General features: G+C 48.2%; 1 protein-coding gene across 1 annotated transcript in view; it reads left to right on the top strand.

Moving 5' to 3' along the window:
- Positions 1-12,678, top strand: part of LOC144598582 (5-hydroxytryptamine receptor 7-like) — a 57,475-nt gene extending 44,797 nt beyond the window's left edge. Inside the window, exon 2 of the mRNA XM_078408770.1 lies at positions 10,227-12,678. Coding sequence (XP_078264896.1) covers positions 10,227-10,998 — 772 coding nt within the window. The 3' untranslated portion in view covers positions 10,999-12,678. The remainder of the gene's footprint in view (positions 1-10,226) is intronic.
- Positions 12,679-20,267: the final 7,589 nt, after the last annotated feature.

The following is a 20,267-nucleotide window of genomic DNA, read 5'->3' as shown; positions in this document are numbered from 1 at the left end:
ACAGCGGTAGAGTTGTTGCCTTACAGCGAATGCAGCGAAGGAGACCCGGGTTCGATCCCGACTACGGGGGCTGTCTGTACGGAGTTTGTCTATACGTTCTCCCCGTGACCTGCGTGGGTTTTCTCCGAGATCTTTGGTTCTCCAAAGGCTTGGTAAATGTAACATTTGCCTGTAGTGGGTATAGGATAGTGTTGGTGTGCGGGGATCGCTGGTCGGCACGGACCCGGTGGGCCGAAAGGACCTGTTTCCGCGCTGTATCTCTAAAGTAAACTAAACTAGGACCTTTGGCCCACCGAGTCCGTGCCGACCAGCAATCACCCGTACACTAGTTCGATGTTATCCCACTTTCACATCCTGCACAATGGGCAGTCTACACAAGCCAATTAACCTACAAACCTGCGCGTCCTTGGGATGCAGCAGGAAACCGGAGCACCATGTTGTAGGAAAGATATTGTCAAACTTGAAAGGGTTCAGAGAAGATTTACAAGGATGTTGCCAGGACTAGAGGGTGTGAGCTATAGGGAGAGGTTGAGTAGGCTGGGTCTCTATTCCTTGGAGCGCAGGAGGATGAGGGGAGATCTTATAGAGGTGTGCAAAATCATGAGAGGAATAGATCGGGTAGACGCACAGAGTCTCTTGCCCAGAGTGGGGGAATAGAGGACCAGAGGACATAGGTTCAAGGTGAAGGGGGAAAGATTTAATAGGAATCTGAGGGGTAACGTTTTCACACAAAGGGTGGTGGGTGTATGGAACAAGGAGGTAGTTGAGGCTGGGACTATCCCAACATTTAAGAAACAGTTAGACAGGTTCATGGATAGGACACGTTTGGAGGGATATGGACCAAGCTCAGGCAGGTGGGACTGGTGCAGCTGGGAAATGTTGGTGGGTGTGGGCAAGCTGGGCAGAAGGGGCTGATTCCACACCATATCATTCTATGACTCTTTGCTGCCTAACCCGCTGAGTCACTTCAGCACTTTATATCTATCTACAGGGGGTAAGAATGTGGATAAATATGCAGGAGCATAGATTCGCAGGCAGCACAGATTAAAATACAAATGAGATAATTATCTGGCTAAGTAATAGAACTGGAGTAGTAATTATGGAAAATAACAGCTCAAAATCAAATATTTGTGTGACCCATTTCATTTCTGCGGGGCAGATTATTTTTTAATCACAACTAGAGAGAAAGACTGTGTGGGAAGGAACTGCGGATGCTGGTTTAAACAGAAGATTATTTAGTGGATAGAGTTGAGGAATTGTAAAGGTAAGAAGACACTGATTGGTGTTATCTACAGACCCCCAAATAGTAGCCGGATGTAGGGTGTAAGTTGCAGCAGGAGTTAATACTGCCATATAAGAAAGGTAATGCCACTGTGGTGATGGGCAATTTCAATATGCAGGTAGACTGGGAAAATCAGGTTGCATCTGGACCCCAAGAAAGAGAGTTTGTAGAGTGCCTCCGAGATGGATTCTTAGAGCAGCTTATACTAGAGCCTACCAGAGAAAAGGCAATTCTGGATTTAGTGTTGTCCAATGAACCAGAATCCTAGCAGGAATGACGGTGGAACAGCAATGGCAGGAATTTCTGGGCATAATCCAGAAGATGCAGGATCATTTCATTCCAAAGAGGAAGAAAGATTCTAAGGGGAGTAAGAGGCAACCGTGGCTGACAAGGGAAGTTAGGGATGGAATAAAACTAAAAGGAAAGATGTATAAGATAGCAAAGAGTAGCGGGAAGCCAGAGGATTGGGAAACTTTCAAAGGACAACAGAAGGTAGCAAAAAAGGCAATATGGGCTGAAAAGATGAGGTACGAAGCGAAGCTGGCCAAGAATATAAAGAAGGACAGTAAAAGCTTCTTTAGGTATGTTAAGAGAAAAAGATTTATAAAGAAAAATGTGGGTCCCTTGAAGGCAGAAACGGGTGAAATTATTATGGGTAACAAGGAAATGGTGGAAGAGTAGAACAGGTACTTCGGATCTGTCTTCACTAAGGAAGGCACAAACAATCTCCCAGATGTACTGGAGGACAGAGGATCTAGGGGGGTAGAGGAACTGAAAGAAATTTGCATTAGGCGAGAAATAGTATTGGGTAGACTGATGGGACTGAAGGCTGATAAATCTCCCAGGGCCTGATGGTCTGCATCCTAGGGTACTCAAGGAGGTGGCTTTAGAAATCGTGGACACATTGGTGATCATTTTCCAATGTTCAATAGATTCAGGATCAGTTCCTGTGGATTGGAGGATAGCTAATGTTATCCCACTTTTCAAGAAAGGAGCAAGGGAGAAGACGGGGAATTACAGACCAGTTAGCCTGACTTCGGTGGTGGGGAAATGCTGGAGTCAATTATTAAAGAGGTAATAACGGTGCATTTGGATAGCAGTAAAAGGATTGGTCCAAGTCAGCATGGATTTATGAAGGGGAAATCCTGCTTGACTAATCTTCTGGAATTTTTTGAGGATGTGACAAGTAAAATGGATGAAGGAGAGCCAATGGATGTAGTGTATCTAGACTTTCAGAAAGCCTTTGATAAGATCCCACCTGGGAGATTGGTGAGCAAAATTAGAGCACATGGTATTGGGGGTAGAGTGTTGACATGGATAGAGAATTGGTTGGCAGACAGGAAGCAAAGAGTAGGAGTAAACGGGTCCTTTTCAGAATGGCAGGCAGTGGCGAGTGGAGTGCCGCAAGGCTCGGTGCTGGGGCCGCAACTATTTACAATATATATTAATGATTTGGATGATGGAATTAGAAGTAACACTAGCAAGTTTGCAGATGATACAAAGCTGGGTGGCAGTGTGAACTGCAAAGAGGATGTTAGGAGGTTGCAGGGTGACTTGGACAGGTTGAGTGAGTGGGTAGATGCATGGCAGATGCAGTATAATGTAGATAAATGTGAGGTTATCCACTTTGGCGGCAAAAATAAGGAGGCAGATTATTATCTCTATCGTGTCAGATTAGGTAAAGGGGAAGTGCAGCGAGACCTGGGTTTCCTTGTACACCAGTCACTGAAAGTTGGCGTGCAGGTACAGCAGGCAATGAAGAAAGCTAATGGCATGTTGGCCTTCATCACGAGACTATTTGAGTATAGGAACAAAGTCCTTCTGCAGTTGTATAGGGCCCTGGTAAGACCATATCTGGAGTATTGTGTGTAGTTTTATTCTCCTAATTTGAGGAAAGACGTCCTTGCTATTGAGGCAGTGCAGCGTAGGTTCACGAGGTTAATCCTTGGGATGGAGGGATTGTCAGATGAGGAAAGATTGGAAAGACTGGGCTTGTATTCACTGGAGTTTAGAAGGATAAGAGGGGATCTTATAGAGACGTATAAAATTATAAAAGGACTGGACAAGCTGGATGCAGGAAAAATAGACAATAGACAATACTCCAAAGACGTACAGGTATGTAGGTTAATTGGCTGGGTAAATGTAAAAATTGTCCCTAGTGGGTGTAGGATGGTGTTAATGTACGGGGATCGCTGGGCGGCACGGACTTGGTGGGCCGAAAAGGCCTGTTTCCGGCTGTATATATATGATATGATATGATATGATATGATAGGTGCAGGAGGAGGCCATTCGGCCCTTCAAGCCAGCACCGCCATTTAACGTGATCATGGCTGATCATTCTCAATCAGTACCCCGTTCCTGCCTTCTCCCCATACCCCCTGACTCCGCTATCCTTAAGAGCTCTATCTAGCTCTCTCTTGACTGCATTCAGAGAATTGGCCTCCACTGCCTTCTGAGGCAGAGAATTCCACAGATTCACAACTCTCTGACTGAAAAAGTTTTTCCTCATCTCAGTTTTAAATGGCCTACCCCTTATTCTTAAACTGTGGCCCCTTGTTCTGGACTCCCCCAACAATCTTTCCTCATGTTCCCAATGTTGGAGGAGTCCATTCACACTGTGAATGGCTCGATTGTAATCATGTATTGTCTTCCCGTTGACTGGATGGCACGCAACAAAAGCTTTTCACTGTACCTCGGTACACGTCACAATAAACTAAACTGAACTGAACTGAACTTTAATTATTTAAAAAGTTACTACCAGGGTTATCATTTTATGTATCATCTTCGAGAGGGAAGACTAACATAATGTATCTCAACAATTTTTTTTATACTGCCATTGAGATTTTTCTCATAGTCACAATGTGATCCTGGCACTTAATGCAACTGCAGGAAAACTTTAAAAAAATTACTAATGTCGACTGTCTCCTCCACTGATATAACCGTGGCATTTGGCATTCTCTCCATTTCACGGCTGCTGTCTCTGATGTGAGGACCATTATCTACCTCCAATCAATAAAAGATATTTTCCTTTCAGTCTTCGGTGACTTTGTGTGTGTGGCATTTCAGCCGCCCACGTTATTTTTGTCTCTCCCCTTTCTGATTTCCGTATTGTGCACTTTGGCATGACTCATAGAGTCATACAGCACAGCAGCAGACAAAATGTGCATGAAGGAACTGGTTTAAATCGAACTTAGGCACAAAAAGCTGGAGTAACTCAGCGGGACAGGCAGCATCTCTGGAGAGAAGGAATGGGTGATGTTTCGGGTCGAGACCCTTCTTCAGACTAATTAAGATGCTCCAGCTCATAAGTTCAATGGGGTCCCCCCTCCCATCCTTCTAAACTCCAGCGAGTCCAGGCCCAATGCCGTCAAACGCTGATCATATGTTAACCCGCTCATTCCTGGGATGACCTAGTCCCATTTACCCACATTTGGCCTGTGTTCTGCTAAACCTTCTCTCTCTCCATATATCTGCCCAAATGTCTTTTAACTTTTATTATTTTATAAGCCTCAACTATTACTTCTTCTTTTTAAAAAAAATCAAAATAAACTTTAATCAGGATAAAAAATACGGACAAAACAAGAACTGTGCAAAATTCCTCCGACATTCTCCACGGCCATACATTCATTCGTTAGTGTTATATTTGGTTGTGTTCCCAAAATGACATAATTACACAAGGCTGGAGTAACTCAGCGGGACAGGCAGCATCTCTGGGGAGAAGGAATGGGTAACGTTTCGGGTTGAGACCTGTCCTCAGTTTGACGAAGCGTCGAGACCCGAAACGTCACCCATTCCTTCTATCCAGCAATGCTGCCTGTCCCATAGAAACATAGAAACATAGAAAATAGGTGCAGGAGGAGGCCATTCGGCCCTTCGACCCAGCACCGCCATTTATTGTGATCATGGCTGATCGTCCCCAATCAATAACCCATGCCTGCCTTCTCCCCATAACTCTCTCTTAAATCCATCCAGTGATTTGGCCTCCACTGCCCTCTGTGGCAGAGAATTCCACAAATTGAAAATGTTTTTTTCTCACCTCAGTTTTAAATGGCCTCCCCTTTATTCTAAGACTGTGGCCCCTGGTTCTGGACTCGCCCAACACTGGGAACATTTTTCCTGCATCTAGCTTGTCCAGTCCTTTTATAATTTTATATGTTTCTGTAAGATCCCCTCTCATCCTTCTAAACTCCCACCTGATATATTAAAGTTAAACACAAAGTGCTGAAGAAACTCAGTGGGCCAGGCAGCCTCTGTGGAGGGAACAGACCCCGTATGCTTCTGCAGTCTGAAGAAGGGTCCTGACCTGAAAAGCTGTCCGTCCATCCCCTCCACAGTTGAGTTCCTCCAGCACTTTGTGTTTTGCCAATTACTATGCACGTAGCTCGATTACAGCTCGAACGAAAGACGAAATCCTGGATGGACTGAGCGGGTTGGGCAGCATCTGTGATGGGAAATGGCCAAGATCCCAGTGCCTGCAGTCTCTCGTCTCTCTCTTTCATTCCACCCGATCAGATGATTCATAAGTTCATAAGTGACAGGAGCAGAATTGGGCCATTCGGCCCATCAAGTCTACTCCTGCCGTTCAATCATGGCTGATCTATCTTTCCCTTCAATCCCATTCTCCTGCCTTCTCCCCATAACCCCTGACACCTGAGAATCTGCCAATTTCCACTTAAAAAATATCCACTGACTTGGCCTCCACAGCCTTCTGTGGTAATGAATTCCACAGATTCACCACCCACTGACTAAAGAAATCCCTCCTCATCTACTTCCTAAAGAAACATCCTTTAATTCTGAGGCAGTGCCCTCTGGTCCTAGACTCTCCCACTGGTGAAACGTCCTCTCCACATCCACTCTATCCAGGCCTTTCACTATTCGATTTGATGTGAGTCGTTCCCTGATTACGGAAGAAAGTTTATATAGTCATATTTGTGTTTCTATATATGTTTAAAAGGGTGGTATGAAATAAATGTGTCATCACAGGCCTATTAACTGAGCCAGTAATCAGTGAATCAATCAGGAAGAAACTCACCCATAATAGTCTGCAAATATAGCTGGTTCCAGAGACATTTGTGTGTTTGATTGACTTCACTGGAATTTATTTAGTTTAGTTTAGAGATACAGCACGGAAACAATCCTTTCGGCCCACTGAGTTGTTGCCGACCAGTGATCCCCGCACACTAACACTGTCCTACACACACTAGGGGACAGTTTACAATTTTACCAAGCCAATTAGCCTGCAAACCTGGTGGAAGGTGGACACAAAATGCTGGAGTAACTCAGCGGGTCAGGCAGAGCATATCAGGAGAGAAGGAATGGGTGACGTTTCGGGTCGAGACCCTTCTTCAGACTGGTCAGGGGAAGGGGAAACTCATGTATATCTTTCCGCTGACTGGATAGAGCACAATAAAAACGCTTTTCACTGCACGTCGGGACAGGTCACAATTATAAACTAAATTAAACTGGAGTCATGTGTAGGAAGGATCTGCAGATGCTGGTTTACACGACATATTCTCCATCGCTGCTCCCACCCTATGGAACTCACTACCCCAAACCGTCAGAGACTCCTCCTCACTCACCACATTCAAAACATCACTGAAGTCTCACCTGTTCAGCACTGTCTTCAACCACTGAAGGTCACCTCACCTTCTGTCTCCTTTCTCTGTTCGTTTACTTATTTATCTATTTATTCACTTCCCTATGTTCTTTAAATCCCTGTAAAGCGTCTTTGAGTGTATGAAAAGCGCTATATAAATGTAATGCATTATTATTATTATTATTATATTTCGCATGGGCAGCTTATAGCCCAACGATGTGAATCTTGATTTCTCTCAGTTCAAGTAACTCCTGCATTCCTCCACCCCCTCTCTCCTCCCCACCCCCTCCCCCACCCTCGGCGTCCCACTATAGAACTGGCCGAAGGCAGCGTGGCTTTGTGAAGGGGGGGGGGGGGGGGGGTCTTGCTTGACAAATTTGCTGGAATTTGCTTGAAGAAGTAATTAGCAGGACAGACAAAGGAGAGTCAGTAGATGTTGTTTACTGAGATTTTCAGAAAGCCTTCGATAACTCTTGATAAGCCTTTGCCATGCAGCCAACCCGCTACCCAAGCTAGTATCTTCCCTTTAATACTGCGGCCTCTTAAGGATAACGGAGTCAGGGGTTTTAGGGAGAAGGCAGGAACGGGGTACTGATTGAGAATGATCAGCCATGATCACATTGAATGGCGGTGCTGGCTCGAAGGGCCGAATGGCCTCCTCCTGCACCTATTGTCTATTGTCTATATTTTTGTGATACATTGGTGAGTAGGTTGCTGTATAAAGTGAGGAAACGGACCCTAGAATGATTATGTATTGGCAAGGACATTGGCATCTGGCATCACCTTCTGAAAGAAGTGTCTCACTTTTGAGGGATTTTTTTCACATTCACTCTTTCCAAACCAGCGGTCACAGTGTAGGAAGGAACTGCAGATGCTGGTTTAAAGAGAAGATAGACACAAAAAGCTGGAGTAACTCAGGGAGCATCTCCGGAGAGAAGGAATGGATGACGTTTCAGGCCGAGACCCTTTTTCAGACGAAGGATGCCCTCGACCTGAAACGTCGCCCATCCCTTCTCTTCAGAGATGCGGCCTGTCCCGCTGAGTTACTCCAGTTTTCAGTGTCTGTCTTCACCAGTCACGGTGCTCATGGGAGATGATCGTCAACCCTTGAGATCGGCACAGTGGCGCAGCGGTAGAGTTCTGACTTACAGCGGCAGAGACCCGGGTTGAATCCTGACAATGGGCGCTGCCTGTACATTCTAGTTAGTACATTTTCCCTGTGACCTGCGTGGGTTTTCTCCGGGTGCTCCAGTTTCCTCCTGCACTACAAAGACGTGCAGGATTGTAGGTTAATTGGCTCCTGTAAATTGCAAATTGTCCCTAGTGTGCAGGATAGTGCTAGTGTACAGAGGGGATTGCTGGTCGGTGTGGACTCAGTGGGCCGAAGGGCCTGTTTTCCATCCTGTATCTGTAAAGAATAAGAGTGAAGTCTAAAGTCTAATCTTCATGAGAGAGCAGAAGTTGGGAGAGTAGACATGGGTGGCCTGTCTACCTGGAAAATCTTGATTACTTTTCACTGCCTTTTCTGCTCAACACACATCTGCAACTTGGTGAGTAGGTCCACGCTTGGTGTCTAAAATCTCAACGGAGAGATGCCATTGCAAAATAACCAAAAGTCTGTAGTCTCTTTTTGACAATAGACAATAGACAATAGGTGCAGGAGGAGGCCATTCGGCCCTTCGAGCCAGCACTGCCATTCAATGTGATCATGGCTGACCATTCTCACTCAGTACCCCGTTCCTGCCTTCTTCCCATACCCCCTGACTCCGCTATCCTTAAGAGCTCTATCCAGCTCTCTCTTGAATGCAGTCAGAGAATTGGCCTCCACTGCCTTCTTTTGCTCTGGTTTATTTCACTCACATGTTTAAACGTGTAATGTTGTACTCTTAATGTTTTAATGCTTTATTCTTAATCGTTTACTATATGTTCGTGTTGTTACTCGCGAGCGGAGCACCAAGGCACATTCCTTGTACGTGTACATACTTGGCCAATAAACGTATTCATTCAAACTTATTCATTCATCATGGACACATGTGGATGATGCCCTGAAGGAGAATATGGCTTTTTTCAATGTGGGAGATGATAGTTTTTATGCAACAAAACTTTTTTATTTCTTGCTTTAACAGCTTTAATGTGAGAGGGATAAAGATTAAAGGAGCAGTTTAATAGACAATAGGTGCAGGAGTAGGCCATTCGGCCCTTCGAGCCAGCACCACCATTCAATGTGACCATGATGGATCATTCTCAATCAGTACCCCGTTCCTGCCTTCTCCCCATACCCCCTGACTCCGCTATCCTTAAGAGCTCTATCCAGCTCTCTCTTGAATGCATTCAGAGAATTGGCCTCCACTGCCTTCTGAGGCAGAGAATTCCACAGATTTACAACTCTCTGACTGAAAAAGTTTTTCCTCATCTCCGTTCTAAATGGCCTACCCCTTATTCTTAAACTGTGGCCCCTGGTTCTGGACTCCCCCAACATTGGGAACATGTTTCCTGCCTCTAACGTGTCCAACCCCTTAATAATCTTATATGTTTCGATAAGATCCCCTCTCATCCTTCTAAATCCCAGTGTATACAAGCCTAGTCGCTCCAGTCTTTCAACATACAACAGTCCCGCCATTCCGGGAATGAACCTAGTGAACCTACGCTGCACGCCCTCAATAGCAGTTATCTCACACAGATCAAGGGGTTTGGACATTGTGGGGGAAATGCCGCTGAGCTAACAGATCAGCTGTGAATGGCAGAACAGGTGTAGAAATACAGTGTAGAAACAGGCCCTTTGGCCCAGAGAGTCTGCACTGACCAGCAATCACTGCTTCACTAGTTTCGTCCTACACACTAGGGACAATTTACAGGAGCCTCTCAACCTACACACCTGCACGTCTTTGGGATGTGGGAGGAAACCGGAGCACCCGGAGAACACCCACGCGGGTCACGGGGCGAACGTGCAAATCTGTACAGATGGCACCTGTAGTCTGGATGGAAACCAGGTCTCTGGCGCTGTGAGGCAGCAACTCTACCGCTGCGCCACCGCGCCGCCTGATTGACCAACTCCCTCGTCGATTGTAATAATGGTTCATACCAAAGATAGAGTAACTCTGGAGTAAGTTTGCGGGTCAAGCAGCACCTCTGGAGAAAATGGATCGGTGACGTTTCAGGTGGGGACCCTTCTTCGGGGTCTGAAGTCACAAAAGCCTGAAGGAGGGCCAAGACCCGGAAACGTCACCTTATCCATGTTCTCCAGAGACTCTGCCTGGCCCGCTGAGTTACTCCGGCACTCTGTGTCTATCTCCCACTTCTATTGCTCATGTTATTCTAATTTTCCCTCTGCTTGACGTTGTCTTTCAGATACCTGGGAATAACGCGGCCACTGACGTACCCAGTGAGGCAAAATGGGAGGTCCATGGCCAAAATGGTGATGACTGTTTGGCTCCTGTCGGCGTCCATAACCCTACCGCCATTGTTCGGTTGGGCCAAGAACGTCACGGTGGACCGGGTGTGTCTCATCAGCCAAGACTTTGGTTACACGGTCTACTCCACGGGAGTGGCCTTCTACATCCCCATGACTGTCATGTTGATTATGTACTACCGGATATACAAGGCTGCTAAGGTGAGCGCGGAGAAGCACAAGTTCATTGGCATCCCCCGGCAGTACCAGCAGGACGGTGTCTACAACATGGAGGAGGATGCCCGCGCCAACCGTGCCACCAAGAGGTCAAAGGCCGCGGAGGAGTGCGCCATCTTGTCCAAGCTCCTCAAGCACGACCGCAGGAACATCTCCATCTTCAAAAGGGAGCAGAAGGCAGCCCGGACCCTGGGCATCATCGTGGGGGCCTTCACCTTCTGCTGGCTGCCCTTCTTCCTGCTGTCCGCCGCCCGGCCCTTCATCTGCGGCATCGAGTGCAGCTGCATGCCCCTGCGGCTGGAGAGAACGTTGCTGTGGCTGGGCTACACCAACTCCCTCATCAACCCGCTCATCTACGCCTTCTTCAACCGCGACCTGAGGACGACCTTCTGGAACCTGCTGCGCTGCAAGTACAGGAACATCAACCGGAGGCTGTCGGCCGCCAGCATGCACGAGGCGCTCAAGGCCACCGAGAGGCACGACTGCATATTGTAACCGAAGCCGCCGCCGTTCCCCCCCCCCCCCCACCCCCACCCTCCGGGGAAGCGAGAAAATGGTCGAAAGCGGTAACGACAAGAAGCAGCACGAGAACGCCAGGGGATCATGTGTGTCACGGGCCATGGGGCGAAGGCAGGAGAATGGGGCGGAGAGGGAGAGATAGGTCAGCCATGACTGAATGGCAAAGTTGACTCGATGGGCCAAACGGCCCAATTCTGCTCCTATCACCTATGAACTTGTGAGATCAGCCATGATTGAATGGCGGAGTCGACTCGATGGGCCGAATGGCCTAATTCTGCTCCGGGAACTTATGATTTCACAAAATTTCTGAGCTTGCGTCGATGTAAACAAATACAAACTTTCAACTCCGGTTATTCTGGTCAGCGATCCAGCCGTGAAGAGCCACATTTTCTTTACAAGCCGATCGATCAAAAAATTAAAATGGATTGACGATAGAGCAAACCATCATCGCATCTGGCAGCATCCACAGGAGATGAGGAAAAGAATGTGTGGAAGGAAATCGGAGGACGTTTGGACAAGTACCCGGGTGGGAAAAGGTTTGGAGGGAGATAGGCCAAACCCGGGCAGGTGGGGCATCTTGGTCGGTGTGGGCAAGTCGGGCTGAAGGGCCAGTGTACGACTCCATGACAAGCAAGTTTCTGGAGGAGATCTGATCGGGGCGAAGGCGATGAATGTGAGAACGATCACGAGGACCGACTGATCCTTCCTGGGGCAGGAATCCCCAGGCAAGACGGAAGGAAATGGCCATCATTGCCGTCAAACGGGTCACAAATTGACTTTGAAAGAAAATCAGACTGAATTACGCGGAGAGATATATGGAGCGTGAACTGAAATTGAAAAGAAGAGGAGGAACAAAATCGAGGACCGTCGGTCGATGTATATTTGTAATATCCGAAAATATGAAACCAGACTGCCTTGTTGCAAGGAAATGTAGATTTATTTGCGAAAAAGCAATCACAGTTGCAGGAGAGAGAAAGTTGCCTTATGGACTTATTGATTGCATTTGAAGACGTTACTGCTTTGGCTTGGGGGCGCCATTGAAAATTTGCAGAATTAAAATTCTACTTTTGTTCAGACATTAACCATCACAAGGATGATTGTCATGAAGACCTGGAGTAGCTCAACGGGACAGGCAGCACCTCTGGAGAGCAGGAACGGGTGACGTTTCGGGTCGAGACCCGTCTCACGTCCCCCATTTTCCGTCTCTCCAGAGATGCTGCCCGCCCCGCTGAGTTACTCCGGCATTTTGTGTCCAGCTTCGGTTGAAACCAGTTCCTCCCACAAGCAGGGACGAATGTATCAGGATGATGGTTATTTTGCTTTTTGTTTTAACCCTTGGTCAGGAGGGCCGGGAGAACTCAAGAGGATGGTCCATGCTACATCTAGGCGGAAGCATAGGCTGCCACTACGAGTAAACCTCAAAGCTGCACAGGAGCACAGTTTCAGAAATCCATTCAACTGTAATTGGGAGAAAGGAAGACCAGCAATGAACTTGCACTTCAACAGTTTCTCACCTCAGGATGTCCCCAAAGCGCATTATAACCGAATAAGTGTCATTATTGTTGAAATGTAGTAAATCAACGGTTAATTTGTGCGCAGGCAAAAATGTGATCAAAGTCTGGATAGTTTACTGGTTATTGTCTGAGACATAAATATTGAACAGAAAACTAGAAAGGACTCTGCTGCTTTTTGTTTCCATAAGTGTTGGGGGGAAAGGGGATGCAGGTAGGGGAGAATGAAATTTGTTCTTCGTCGTTTGCGGTGTAGTGTACCAAACAAAAAAGGACACAGAGTGTTGGGGTAACAGCGGGTCAGGCAGCATCTCTGGACAACCATAATAGGTGACGTCTCTGATCGGGAGAAAGGTTCCAAAATTCCCCGCACACTAACACGACCCTGCACGCACTGAGGACAATGTTACCATTTTACCAAGCCGATTAACCTACAAACCTGTACATCTTTAGCGTGCGGGAGGAAACCGGAGATTCCGGAGAACGTGAAAACTCCGCACAGACAGAACCCGTAGTCAGAGAATGTAAGAAAATAACTGCAGATGCTGGTACAAATCAAAGGTATTTATTCACAAAATGCTGGAGTAACTCAGCAGGTCAGGCAGCATCTCAGGAGAGAAGGAATGGGTGACGTTTCGGGTCGAGACCCTTCTTCAGACTGATGTCAGGGGGGCGGGACAAAGGAAGGATATAGGTGGAGACAGGAAGATAGAGGGAGATCTGGGAAGGGGGAGGGGAAGAGAGGGACAGAGGAACTATCTAAAGTTGGAGAATTCAATGTAGTCAGTAGTCAGTAGGTGGGATCGAACCCGGGTCTCTGGTGCCGTAAGGCAGCAACTCTACTGCTGTGCCATCACGCGACCCTTTGCGTGGTGCCATTGTGGCACCATATCTGAGGAAGGATGTGCTGGCTCTGGAGAGGGTCCAGAGGAGGTTTACGAGAATGATCCCAGGAATGAGTGGGTTAACATATGATGAGCGTTTGACGGCACTGGGCCTGTGCTCTCTGGAGTTTAAAAGAATGAGGGGGGGGGCGCCTCATTAAAAGGTACAGAATGGTGAAACGCTTGGATAGAGTGGATGTGGAGAGGATGTTTCCACTAGTGGGAGAGTCTAGGACCAGAGGCCTCAGAATTATAGGATGTTCCTTTAGAAAGGAGATGAGGGGAAATTTCTTTAGTCAGAGGGTGGGGCGGTGAATCTGTGGAATTCTTTGCCATAGAAGGCTGTGGAGGCCAAGTCAGTGGATATTTTTAAGGCAGGGATAGATAGACTCTTGATTAATACTGTGTCAGATGTTATGGGGAGAACGGGGTTAGGAGGGGAGAGATAGATTCGCCATGGTTGAATGGCATAGATTTGATGGACTGAGTGGCCTAATTCTCCTATCAGTCATTACCTTATTGAAATGACCTGTCCATGTGCTCCGGAGATGCCGCCTGGATCCTGAGTTGGAGACAGAGAAATCTGGAAAACGGAGGGAAGAGTCAGAAATCAGATGATGTCTATAGGCGAGGGCAGGGTGGATATTGGCAGCAGAGGTGGGTGACAAAGCTGTTGAGTTCTGCATGTGTGCAGAAGCAGCACCAATGCATGCAAGCAGAGGAACTGGCTCTCAGGCCCAACTGGTCAATGCTGACAAAGATGCTGCGTCTAAGCTAATCAGTCTGAAGAAGGGTCTCGACCCGAAACGTCACCCATTCCTTCTCTCCTGAGATGCTGCCTGACCCGCTGAGTTACTCCAGCATTTTGTGATACCTCCGTATCTAAGCTAGTCCCATTTGTCCGAGTTTGGGCCATATCCCTCTGAGCCTTTTCAATCCATGTAGACATCCAAGTGCCCTTTAAATACTGTTATCATACCTTGGTTATAATCTGGATGAGAGGAGATAGAGTCATAGGGTCAAAGAGCCCCGAAATGGTAAGGACTCGAGGGGAATTGAGGACCAGAGGACGAAGGTTCAAGGTGAAGGGGAAAAGATTCAATAGGAATCCGAGGGGTAACTTTTTCACACAGAGGGTGGTGGGGGTGTGGAGCAAGCTGACAGAGGAGGTAGTTGAGTCTGGGGCTATCCCATCGTTTAAGAAACAATTGGGCAGGTACATGGATATGACAGGTTTGGAGGGATATGGACAAAGCGCAGGCAGAACGGGCCTCCTTGCAGGTCCAACGACCACGGGGCACAAACTCCTGGGCAGAGGGAACGAAGACCTCCTCCTCTTGGTCTGGGAACAGAGGCGGCTGATAACCAAGGGAGCGGTGGAATGGAAACAGACCTGGGCAGGGAGTTGTGGGCATATTCGATCCATACCTATTTACTAGCCCAGGTGATAGGGTTGGTGAGCACCAGGCAACGTAGGGTGGTCTCCAAAGCGTGCCGTAACCAGAGTGGGGGAGATAGATAAACCTTGCTCGCCCATAATCCCTCTCTTGCTGGGGAGCGTTGGCTTTTAGCGGGCAAGCACCGGTGAAGTGGCCGGGATGTCACGGTAGAGAAAACACCTCTCCTATATGAAGTGTCTTGGACCTCCACAGTAGAGCCATCACCTCTCCTGTATGAAATGTCTTGGATCTCCACAGTAGAGCCAACACCTCTCCTGTATGAAGTGTCTGGGACCTCCACAGTAGAGCCATCACCTCTCCCTCATGCGTCTCTGGCGCTCGGCCTTGCTCAGCCTGGTGCGCCCAATCTGCATAGGCTCCCCCTCCACTGGATCAGGACCGGGATACGTGGGGCTTCTTCTTCCCGAGGGAACAGAGACAATCGGCTCACGATGACGGGAGGGGTGTGATGGGGAAGGACACTGTTTGAGAGCTGCTGATAGCTTGTTTCGCTCTCGGAGCTGGTTATCTAACCGGATGGTTACATCCATCAGCACATCCAGATATCCCATGGTCCATATCTCTCCATTACCTGCATATCCATGTGTAAGTCTAAAAGCCTCTAGAAGTCATTGTGGTATCTGCCTCCACCGCCACCCCTGGCAGCGCGTTCCAGGCGCGGTGGTGCAGCGGTAGAGCTACTGCCTCACGGCGCCAGAAACCCGGGTTCGATCCCGACTACGGGTGCCGTCTGTACGGAGTTTGTACGTTCTCCACGTGACATGCGTGGAGTTTCTCCGAGATCTTCGCTTTCCTGCCACACTCCAAAGACGTACGGGTATGTAGGTCAATTGGCTTGGTATAAGTGTAAAAATTGTCCCTAGTGTGTGTGTGCAGGATAGTGTTAATGCGTGGGGATCGCTGGTCGACGCGGACTTGGTGAGCCGAAGGGCCTGTTACCACGTACCTCTCAACTGAACGCAAGTAAAAACTAAAAACATACCTGAATGGTGTCAAGTTAGGAATAGGGGACGTACAACGAGATCTGGATGTCCTAGTGCATCAGTCACTGAAAGGAAGCATGCAGGTACAGCAGGCAGTGAAGAAAGCCAATGGAATGTTGGCCTTCATAACAAGAGGAGTTGAGTATAGGAGCAAAGAGGTCCTTCTGCAGTTGTACAGGGCCCTAGTGAGACCGCACCTGGAGTACTGTGTGCAGTTTTGGTCTCCAAATTTGAGGAAGGATATTCTTGCTATTGAGGGCGTGCAGCGTAGGTTTACAAGGTTATTTCCCGGAATGGCGGGACTGTCATATGTTGAAAGACTGGAGCGACTAGGCTTGTATACACTGGAATTTAGAAGGATGAGAGGAGATCTTAGACAATAGACAATAGACAATAGGTGCAGGAGTAGGCCATTCAGCCCTTCGAGCCAGCACCGCCATTCAATGCGATCATGGCTGATCACTCTCAATCAGTACCCCGTTCCTGCCTTCTCCCCATACCCCCTCACTCCGCTATCCTTAAGAGCTCTATCCAGCTCTCTCTTGAAAGCATCCAACGAACTGGCCTCCACTGCCTTCTGAGGCAGAGAATTCCACACCTTCACCACCCTCTGACTGAAAAAGTTCTTCCTCATCTCCGTTCTAAATGGCCTACCCCTTATTCTGTGGCCCCTTGTTCTGGACGCATAAGATTATTAAGGGGTTGGTCACGTTAGAGGCAGGAAACATGTTCCCAATGTTGGGGGAGTCCAGAACAAAGGGCCACAGTTTAAGAATAAGGGGTAGGCCATTTAGAACTGAGATGAGGAAAAACCTTTTCAGTCAGAGAGTTGTGAATCTGTGGAATTCTCTGCCTCAGAAGGCAGTGGAGGCCAATTCTCTGAATGCATTCAAGAGAGAGCTGGATAGAGCTCTTAAGGATAGCGGAGTCAGGGGGTATGAGGAGAAGGCAGGAACGGGGTACTGATTGAGAATGTTCAGCCATGATCACATTGAATGGCGGTGCTGGCTCAAAGGGCCGAATGGCCTCCTCCTGCACCTATTGTCTATTGTCTATTGTCTACCACCCTCTGTGTAAAAAGCTCAGCCGTTTTGAGTGTGTTCGAGGAATTTGCAAAGGGGAGGGATGGATGTGTATCCACACACAAAATGCTGGAGTAACTCAGCGGGTCAGACAGCATCTCTGGAGAGAGGGAGTAGGGGATGTTTCGGGTCGAGACCCTCCTTCAGACTCTGCAGCACCAGCTTCTGCAGTTCCTTCCTACACATCTGTTTCCAAAATCACTGCCTGCCACTGAGAATATAATTTGCATTCTGCCCCCAGCCACATCAAGCTGCATCTTTATTAAACATGAAAAGGATCCGGTGCACTGGATGGTAATTCGAATTAGCATTTTTATTAACATAATTACACAGATTAGGTTTATTATGGAGATAACTGTCAATAGTATAAAAGCATTATTCTCAGTTAAACAAGCAACTTAACACGATATTTAAAGCAGCACCGAGCTCTGTTATAATGACTGCACTTCGCTTCAACTTATTTCCCATTTCACACAGTCCTGGGGTCAAACGGCTCAGAATAAGATCCCCAAATCCTCCCTATGGGGGTGATGCTGACTAATTTCACTTAGTTATGGAGATGCAGCTCGGAAACAGGCCCTTTGGCCCTCCGAGTCCGTGCCGAGCTAACGATCACCCATTCAAACTACTATGTTATTCCCACTTTCGCATCCTACACGATATGGGGCAACTTACAGAGGCAACCCGACAAACCCGCACAGCTTCGGGATGTGGGAAGAAACTGCAGCACCCAGGAAAAAAACCCCACACGGTCGCAGGGAGAACGTGTAAACTCCATGCCAGACATGTCCAAAGTCCGGCCCGGGGGCCAATTGCAGCCCGAGGTCAGATTTTATACGGCCCGCAGCTTCTGTCTTAAAATGTATTATTTATGGCCCGCCAGCACTGTCTAACAGAATGAAGGTAGGGGGAGGGGGAGAGGGGAGGGGAGAGGGCGACTACACCTCCCGTGGGTCTGCGCTGCCCGACCTCCCCCCCCCCCTCCACCCCGAGCGGGAGAGGCGACGACGACGAACTGAGGAATGTCACACTCGAGGTCCGGTGGGGGGAGCGCATTAGTTAAAGGTCCGGGGGGGTTAACAGACAACATCTAATTTCCCATGATAAGTTACCTAATGCGTTTCCATTGGCCCTTGGGTATTTTCACATTATCAAATCTGGCCCTCTTTGAAAAAAGTTTGGACACCACTGCTCCATGCAGACAGCACCCGTAGTTAGGGTCCAACCTGTCGGGACCGAACCACAGTCAGAATCATCCTACCGCACGCAACCAGAGAGCAGTGCTGAACTAGTGTCTACCTCATGGGTGACCCTCGGATTATTCTTGATCGGACTTTAGCAGACACAAAATGCTGGAGTAACTCAGCGGGACAGGCAGCATCTCTGGAGAGAAGGAATGGGTGACGTTTCGGGGTCGAGACCCTTCTTCAGACTTGCTCAGACTTTGCTGGCTTTACCTTGCACTAAACGTTATTCCTGTATCATGTAGCTATACACTGTAAATGGCTCGATTGTAATCATGTCACTAGTTTAGTTTAGAGATGTAGCATGGAAACAGGTCCTTCGGCCCACTGATTCCACGCTGACCATCGATCACCCGTTCACGTTAGTTCTATGTTATCCGACTTTCACATCTGCTCCCTGCACACTAGGGGCAAATTAAAGCAGATACATCGCCTCCCGACCGCTCACATCTTTGGTATGTGACTTGGATAGATTAGGAGAGTGGGCAATTGCATGGCAGAAGCAATATAATGTGGATAAATGTGAGGTTATCCACTTTGGTGGCAAGAACAGGAAAGCAGAGTATTACCTGAATGGTGGCCAATTAGGAAAAGGGGAGATGCAACGTGACCTGGGTGTCATGGTGCACCAGTCATTGAAAGTAGGCATGCAGGTGCAGCAGGCAGTGAAGAAAGCGAATGGTATGTTAGCATTCATAGTAAGAGGATTTGAGTTTAGGAGCAGGGAGGTTCTGCTGCAGTTGTACAGGGCCTTGGTGAGACCGCACCTGAAGTATTGTGTACAGTTTTGGTCTCCTAATCTGAGGAAAGACATTCTAGCCTTAGAGGGAGTACAGAGAAGGTTCACAAGATTGATCCCTGGGATGGCAGGACTTTCATATGAAGAAAGACTGGATAGACTAGGCTTGTACTCGCTGGAATTTAGAAGACTGAGGGGGGATCTTATTGAAACATATAAAATTCTTAAGGGGTTGGAGAGGCTAGATGCGGGAAGATTGTTCCCGATATTGGGGGAGTCCAGAACCAGGGGTCACAGCTTAAGGTTAAGGGGTAAGTCTTTTAGGACCGAGATGAGAAAACATTTCTTCACACAGAGAGTGGTGAGTCTGTGGAATTCTCTGCCACAGAAGGTAGTTGAGGCAGTTCATTGGCTATATTTAAGAGGGAGTTAGATATGGCCCTTGTGGCTAAAGGGATCAGGGGGTATGGAGAGAAGGCAGGTACAGGTTACTGAGCTGGATGATCAGCCATGATCATATTGAATGGCGGTGCAGGCTCGAAGGGCCGAATGGCCTACTCCTGCACCTATTTTCAATGTTTCTATGTTTCTATGTGGGAAGAAACCGGAGCACCCACGCGGTCACGGGGAGAACGTGCAAACTCCACACACAGACAGCATCTGAGGTTAGGATCGAACTCCGGTCTCTGGAAGAAGAACCGGGAGGGGTGGGGGGAGGGGGGTTCTTTCCTTCCGTGGCTGCGGGAGGTGCCCCATTCCCCCGGGGAACGAGGGCTGAAGAGGGGCCGGGCGAGGAGAGGGACGACGGTTCACGGGACGACCGGAATGGAGGCGACGGCTGCAATGGGCCTTTGTGGCCGGCTGTAGCTGGGACTGGAACATGGAGCCAAAATGGCGCCTCTTGCACATGGACTCAGTGGGCTGTTCTGTGCACTCTGTACCGACCGGGGGATTGTGCTCATGTACGGCGATAGTCTGGCTCAGCTGTATGCAAACAAACATATTTTACTGTATCTTGGTACACATGATAATAAAGAAACCATTGAGTTGTGAGTCAGTGGCTCTACCAGCTGCGCCACCGTGCCGTCACACATGGTTTGAGATGTGTAGGGAAAAAAACTGCGGATGCTGGTATGTCCAAGTCTATCCCCTCCCCCTTCCCAGTTCTCCCTCTAGTCTTGCTGTCTCCTACTACATCCTATCTTTGTCCTTCCCCCTCCCCTGACATCAATCTGAAGAAGGGTCTCGACCTGAAACGTTACCCATTCCTTCTCTCCAGAGATGCTGCCTGGCCCGCTGAGTTACTACAGCATTTTCTGTCTACATGGTTTGAGATCGTACC

Source organism: Rhinoraja longicauda, chromosome 1, assembly GCF_053455715.1.
Source record: "Rhinoraja longicauda isolate Sanriku21f chromosome 1, sRhiLon1.1, whole genome shotgun sequence".
Classification (NCBI taxonomy): domain Eukaryota; kingdom Metazoa; phylum Chordata; class Chondrichthyes; order Rajiformes; family Arhynchobatidae; genus Rhinoraja; species Rhinoraja longicauda.
The sequence above is the reverse complement of the archived record's forward strand: the minus strand, read 5'-3'. Positions and strand labels throughout refer to the sequence as shown.